At 58.4% G+C, this 6,646-nt stretch overlaps 1 protein-coding gene across 2 annotated transcripts; it reads right to left on the bottom strand.

Annotated features, from left to right (window-relative positions):
* Window positions 1-466: 466 nt before the first annotated feature.
* On the bottom strand, window positions 467-5,777 carry IRX6 (iroquois homeobox 6). 2 transcript variants are annotated; one of them, XM_060131035.1, is made up of 6 exons: window positions 5,659-5,777; window positions 4,395-4,652; window positions 3,646-3,755; window positions 3,144-3,451; window positions 1,752-2,354; window positions 467-779 (listed from the first exon to the last, which is right to left on the bottom strand). In XM_060131035.1, the coding sequence occupies exons 1-6, from the start codon at window positions 5,701-5,703 to the stop codon at window positions 772-774; spliced, it is 1,332 nt and encodes a 443-aa protein (XP_059987018.1). In that variant the 5' UTR covers window positions 5,704-5,777; the 3' UTR covers window positions 467-771. The 2 variants fall into 2 exon arrangements, with proteins under 2 accessions (XP_059987018.1, XP_059987019.1); XM_060131036.1 differs by having other exon boundaries at window positions 467-776.
* Between the last annotated feature and the right edge of the window lie 869 nt (window positions 5,778-6,646).

Genomic DNA, 6,646 nt, shown 5'->3' with positions numbered 1-6,646 from the left:
CCCAAGTACGAACCCGGAAACAAATGTAGCTTCCACACAAATATCCTGACGGCTGCACGCCGCCTCTTCCCCGCCCCCAGTGGCCGCCCCCATCCCCAACTCCCAGGAATCGGCCGGGCGTCTGCCGGGCTCTGCGAGTTGGCTGGGGCTGCAGTTCGGTGGGCTAAGCCGCAGGCGCCGTGGCCTTGACCATTCCCTTGTCAGTTTCTCTCCCAGCTCTGAAAGGGACTGAAATCTGCATCCTGTCCCCAGAACCACATTTCATCCTCCCCTCCACCCCGACCTTATCAGGCTCCCCTGGCGCAAAGAGGCCACACAGCTTGGGTTCGGTTGGATTATTTTTAAGCACACAAGGAGTGGGGAGGAGGAGAAGACCCACGTGGTCCTTAGGGGCCAAGTCAGCATTGAAGTTACAAAGTGAGGGTGATGGGAGTGAGCAGGAGCGGGAGTGGCTTCAGACCCTGAATCCAGAGGGGAGAGGGAGACTTGGATACTGAGTCCGTGCATGGTGCAGACTCGCCAAGCCTTCCCCCTTGACCTTCCCCAAGGTGCCCTGCCGCCTCCTCCGTGGGATCTGACAAAATGCACGTCTGCCAGCCACTCCCAGCTCTGCGTGCGAGGAGGGCCGGTAGGAGGGTTTCTGTGTGTCTGTCTCTTAGGCAAAGTGAGAGCCCCAGACCCTGGGGAGGTCTCTCAGCTTCTTAGTGTGGAGGTGAGTTCCAAAAAGTAGGGCTTATTTCCAAGATTCTTCTGCAAATCGCAGCCATTGCGCTAACCTGCTGAGAGAGGAAAGGTTGATTAAAACCGGAGGGCCACTTGGTGGTGATTCCTAGGAAATCTGAGGTCAGTGGTGTCTCATCCAAAGGGAATCAAAGGTCTAGGGGCAATTTGCTTGCCAGAGGTAGCATTTGGACCCCGTTATGTGTAAATTCAAATAACAGTGTAACCCAATTTTCTAAGCCAGTAGCTAATCCTGAGAGAAATTACTTCAAAGAGCAGAATCTGACAGTAATTGCCGGAGGCTGCCAAATGCTTCGGGAACGTCCCTTTGTGGGGTGAGATTCCCTTCCACCAAACACAGCCAGAGAACCAGCCAGGGGCAGGAGACACTGACTGGCAGTCCTGCCCTGCTTGGGGGTGAGCTTTTGGTGGGGGGCGCGGGGCTTTCCAGGGACAGCACCCACCTGAGCGACGCCCATAGGGATTTAGTGGGCGGCACAGAGGGCTGCAAGCTGAACTTAAGCACTGGCCTTGAACCGACTGTAGGTATCTGGCCCTTCCCCTCAGACTTCCGGGAAAGCCCTGGTACCTGCCTAGCCCTGGCAAAGTCTTGGCACCGGAACAGCAGGAGCCAGCTGGCTTCCTCTGAAGGGCAGGCAGGGGACAAGGGTGGCTGTGCTGGGGAGGGTCATGGTGGTGCCCACCTGGCACACTGGCTGAACGTTGGAGAGATATTAGCTGTCCATCTCTTCAATGACTTTCTAAGGGTTTTCTAGGCAAGTTACTGTCTCATTCTGAGCTGAGTACTATTATTTGGTTTTAAGATTTGGTAACTAGAACTTTTATCTCTAAGCTTCTGTTTCAAGGAGTGCTGTGAGACGATCTTGCGCTAGGTCTGAACCTGGGCATACTGGAGAGGCAGAGAGAGTGTGCAGCGGCTGGGCACCCGGGGCGGGGGGCTGGCTGGCTGGATGTGTCGGGGGAAGGTGTCTTTTGGACAGACACTCCCAGCGCCGTTGGGGGCCCACTACCTTCTGCTCCTGACTGGTACTGGCACCGCACTGCCGGCGCCCTCCGCCGCGGGCATGGCGTACAGTCCAGAGGCAGGCCCTGTTGGGCAAACGAGGGGTTTCCAAAGGCTTTGGCTACTCGGGAAGACTCTTCGCACGCGGAGTCTCTGGGGACTGCGGGTCGCGCGCCGGGGCCTGGAGGCTGTCCAGGAATCAGATGGCACTCAGGACTTCGTGGCCTGGACAGGTTTGGGGGTGCACCTTCGACACCGCTGGCTGCCGCAGTGTGCGCCAGAGACCAGATGCGCGGTTTCTCGCTGCGCGGGTAGTGCATGGTCAAAGTGGGGCCTCCTGGCTCGGCCCGCAGGAAGTCGGTTTCTCCCGACCTGGGGGTCTCAGTGAACGAGAAGCGGGGCGCCGCCAGACTGCACTCCTTGCGCTCCGGCCGGCCCTCTCGAGTTGTGGCACACTGTGCCGCCGGCAGCGACTGAGTGTCTTGATGGAGCTCAGCCAGCCTGTCCGTAGCTGTGGCCACTGCCTCCTCTTCATCCGCCTCCTCTTCCTCTTCTTCCTCCAGGTCTTCCAGGTCACTCAGCCCCCGAGCCTCCTGGCTAGCTGAAACGTCTGCGGGAAATCAGGAGCGAGTGAGAAAAGCCCCAGGCCCCAAGGGAAATCCTCGGGAGTGCCCATCCCTGAGAAGCTTTTAGCAAACGCGCTCTGCACTCAGGGCATTCTCGGTGTAATTCGCCAGGATGGCCACACCGCCTCCTACATTTGCCCCTGGGCTGCCGGCTGCGCAGCAGGAAAAGAATTCCCGCCCCTAGACCTGCCCCCACCCTTTGGAAGACTCCTCCCCTCCGATACCCCAAGGAAATGTCCACTTTTCGCTGCCTAAGACCTGGATCTCAGTTCCTCAGCCTTAAAAAAGCGAGGGAAAGTTTTTACCCAATTCCAACACCCACAGGTGGCTGGTGTGTATTACTTAATTGAGAAAATATTTACTGAGTACCAACTATGCTCCAGACATCATTTAGGCATTTAGGTATTAGGAACTTAGAGAATACAGCAGTGGATAAGACACTTTCTAGGGGAGTTGACATCCCTGAGGGGCTAAGTATGGCACATAAAGTAGGCTGACGTGATAGAGAATAACTTGGGAAGCTAGTTGGCATGGGTGGCCAGGGAAGGCTTTTCGGAGGCACTTTTCAAGTCGAGAAGAAGCCGGCCCTGTAGGGAATTCCAGGCAGAGGGAACCACACAGGCAAAGGCCCTGAGGCATGCAGGGGCTGCACGTGCAAGGGTAAGCAAGGGGGTGCCTTCCTAAAAGCTACCCCACGGGGTGGTTGTGAAAAGCCAATTAAACTGCTTGATGGCTGGAAACCCACGCAGGTTGGGGCAGTGAACATTCGGTACCTTTGGTGTCACCATTTAGGCAGCCCAGCAATTCCTCTGCTCCACCCTCCTCCTTCCTCTCCTCCCCGCCTTTGTTCTTGGGCGCCCAAGTCATCTTGTTCTCCTTCTTGAGGCGCCGGCGCGCGTTGGCGAACCAGGTGGACACCTGGGTGAGGGTCATCTTGGTGATGATGGCCAGCATGATCTTCTCGCCCTTGGTGGGGTAGGGGTTCTTGCGGTGCTCGTTGAGCCAGGCCTTGAGTGTGCTAGTGGTCTCCCGGGTGGCGTTCTTTCTGCGCCCAGCGCCACCCAACTCCACCGATCCGTACCTGGGGGAGAACTTGACTCACAGTTCTGGGGTGAGGAACCTGGGGCTGCAGGCAGGAGACTGTTTACGTCCTGGAAGTGAGGTTCTGCTCCCCATCCTAGCACACAGCCCCCCATGCTCTGTAGATTGGTCCTACCTTGGCCAGGAAGGGGGGAAAGGACTTGAGATGACAGCCACCAATGCCCCATGCCTTACCGGTCATACTGGTACTGCCCCAGGCTCTGCTCGTAGGGATAATAGGCTGCTGGTTGCGCCAGGCCGGGTGTAAAGTTCCCTGCAGCCTCCTTAAATTCATACTGTGGATTCTGGTGGGGGAGGAAGGAAGAATTCAGAACTACATCTGGGGAGGAAGAGGGGTGGGGAGTTGCCGAGGGTGTGAACTCTGGAGTCAAGTCTGGTTCCAATTGCAGTACCACCACTCGCATTGGTGTGATCTTGGGCACAGTTGTTTAACCCCTCTATGCCTCAGTTTCCCCTTGGTAAAATGGGATAACAATAATGCCTAGAGGTTATTGAAGAAGAATGCTTGACAGAGTTCCTGGTGCAGAATAAACAATAGTTAAATATTAGCTGTTAAGATTACTGTTACTACTTGTCCCCCCAGCCCCTCCCCCCTCCCACCAGCTGGGGAACTTTCTTTACTCCCCTTCCAGAGCTATTCCCTGACCCTTTCTCTCTCGGGCCCCTCTGCACCTCAGTTTCCTCATGTGTACCCTGAGCCTAGTGATGACTTGCCTACCTCACGCAATTCATAGAGGTACAGGACGGACTCCTGTAAACTGTAAAGATTTTTTTTCTTTATATACAGTCCTAACCTTTTCCTTTCCTCGGAGTTGTGAGTCCTTCCTAGATGGAGACATCACACTGGATTTCGCCCCTGCCGCTCCTGCCCCCAGGAGGGTAGGTTTTGACGCACAGACCCAGGCTCCACCCCAGCTACTCACCAGCGCCCCGTACAGCGTGGGCGGCTCCGGGCCGTAGGGCAGGTAGCCTGCGTAGCTCTGGGCGGCTGCAGCGGCCGAGTAGGGAGCTCCATAGATGCCCAAGGCCGCGCCCAGCTCGGGCCTCGCACTGCCCAGCAGCCGACTGTCGTAGGGTGCGAAGCAGAGCGCGGCCGCCGGGGTGGAGCCTGAGGCCACATCTGGGACCGAGCGCGGGGCGGATTCGCAGCAAGTGGCGTTGGAACTTGCAGACACCAGAAACTACGGGGGCGAGAGAGGGGGCACCGGAGGTCAGAGACCGGCGCCTCGGGCTGGCGGGAGCCAGCGGCGGAACTGCCAGATCGTTCCTTCATTCAATATAAACTAAATGCCACCTTGTGCTGTGTTGAGCGTTCTGCTGAGGACTGGGACAGGAATTGTCCGTAGACGCAATTTACCCAAACTGCCTTTATAAATACCCCTAAACCTTTGCTAAACTCCAGAGTTCCAGGGGCTCCGGGTCATGGGAAGGTTCTAAAACCCAAATCACAGAGGCCAACCTCGGCCAGTTCCCTCGCGAGCCCTCCCTCCCCGGAGTCACAGGATCCTACAAAGGCCGAACTTGAAGGTAGTCTTAGAGACCACGTCTCACTCCTGCTCCCATTTTATAGATCGGGAGTTAGGGCTAGAGAGAGTCGGAGGCTTATCCTAGATCACAAAGCGGGGCAGAGGTCAAGTGGGACTAGTCCTCTGGCACTCTGCGGAGAAACTGAACAGGGGTGGGCTCTCCAGAATTTCCCCAGGAAACCCTGTCACCGTACAGTACCCACCCAGGTCTGGAAAAATCGAAGGAACCAGAAGCAGAGCGCTTGGACCTGCCCATGGAAAGGGAAGAAAAAGAACAGAGGACAACAAACGAACAAGCCCAGAAAAACAGTGAGATGGACAGGGCTCTGGACTGGAAGTCTGAGACTCTCCTGGCCACCTCGGATATCTGTACGATAAGGAGGCCTCTCTGTAAGATTCCCGAGATCCCACCCACCTCACGGAGCTCGTGGCCAGAGTGCCCAAGTTTCGGGTCCCACGATTTTCCAGCCTACGCTGGGGGAGTTGAACGTTCTCAGCCAGGGATTGGGGCTGCCAGAGGGGTCGGTGGTGCATTACCCAGGTGCCCGCTCTCTGACTTCCCCGGGGACTCGTGTGAGAGGGGGGCGTTTACGAGCGGGCTCCTGCGCTAGGCGCTCCCTCCTTCCAGCCCGCCCCCATCCCCCAAGGGGGCGGCTCTTACCTGGGAAGCGCTGCCATAAGGGTGTCCAAAGTGCGGGAAGGACATGGTGGCTGTCCGTGACCCACCTCCCTCTTCTCTTGCGAGTTCCCGCCTCTGCCTCGCGGTTCTGCGCCTCCAGCCGTCCGCGGCCTCGGTTCCTTACACGGTTGCCGATGCCCAGCGCCGGGTCCTCCGCCCGCTTGGCGCGACTGGAGGCAGAGCCGAAGGCAGCCCGGCTGCCGAGCCCTGCGCTCCAGAAGGCTCCCCTCCGGCCCGCGTGGTCCGGAAGACAGAAGGGCCCATGGATGGGCAGGGGAAGGGAGTGGATGCGGGTTCCCAAAAGCGCGCGGTGGCGAGGCAAGGTGAGGCGCGGCGCGGGGCCGTGCAGCTCCCGAGGTGCCCCAGTCCAAGGTGGCCAGAGGCTCAATGTGACGTCACGGTAATCCCGGGCTGCCAGGCGGGCCCCCGAGCCCTGGGGCCCCGGGCCACCAAGCCTGCCAAGCGCAGCCAGCCCGTGCGCGCGCGCGCACTCACCACACACACTTGTTCCGGGAGGTTTGTGCAGCTGGTGAGGAAAGTCAAAGATCCTGACCCTCTCTGCCTGGCGCAGGATCCTACCGTTTTCGCCTTAAACTCACGCGCGCGCGCGCGTACAATCTCACCAAATTACCCGGGAGAAGTAGCAGAAACGCCTCCCACTGTGCCGCGCAGGCCCCGGGCGCAGCGCGCTTACCTCCTCCCCTGCGGCCCGGAGGAGGAGAGAAGCACCGGGCAGCGAGGCAGGAGAGAATACAAAAGAAGAGACAGGAGAAACTACAGGAGAAAAGTGGGGGAGAAAGGCTAGAGGGAGAAGGAGGAGGGGAGAGGAGAGAGATGAGGAGTCTAACTGAATAGAGGCGCGCGGGGGAGGGGAGGAAACAGGGGTGGGCGAAGGCTGGGCGGAGGTTGAAAGCTGGCAGGTGGAGGAGAGCAGAAGCTCGGGGGAGAAGCCTCCAGCCCGGCCCCCCCA

The sequence above is a fragment of the Lagenorhynchus albirostris genome, chromosome 19, assembly GCF_949774975.1.
Source record: "Lagenorhynchus albirostris chromosome 19, mLagAlb1.1, whole genome shotgun sequence".
NCBI lineage: Eukaryota > Metazoa > Chordata > Mammalia > Artiodactyla > Delphinidae > Lagenorhynchus > Lagenorhynchus albirostris.
Note: the sequence above shows the minus strand (reverse complement) of the source record. Positions and strands in the feature narration are given on the sequence as shown.

What these genes read in the sequence shown, in the direction of transcription:
- IRX6 (XM_060131035.1), bottom strand. Translation starts at nt 5,703, where the DNA reads ATGTCCTTCCCGCACTTTGGACACCCTTATGGCAGCGCTTCCCAG. An exon ending in CCACGCTGTACGGGGCGCTG is followed by an intron (nt 3,756 to 4,394) that starts GTGAGTAGCTGG and finishes CTCCCCCACCAG; the next exon opens with AATCCACAGTATGAATTTAA. An exon ending in CCTAAATGGTGACACCAAAG is followed by an intron (nt 2,355 to 3,143) that starts GTACCGAATGTT and finishes GATTTCCCGCAG; the next exon opens with ACGTTTCAGCTAGCCAGGAG.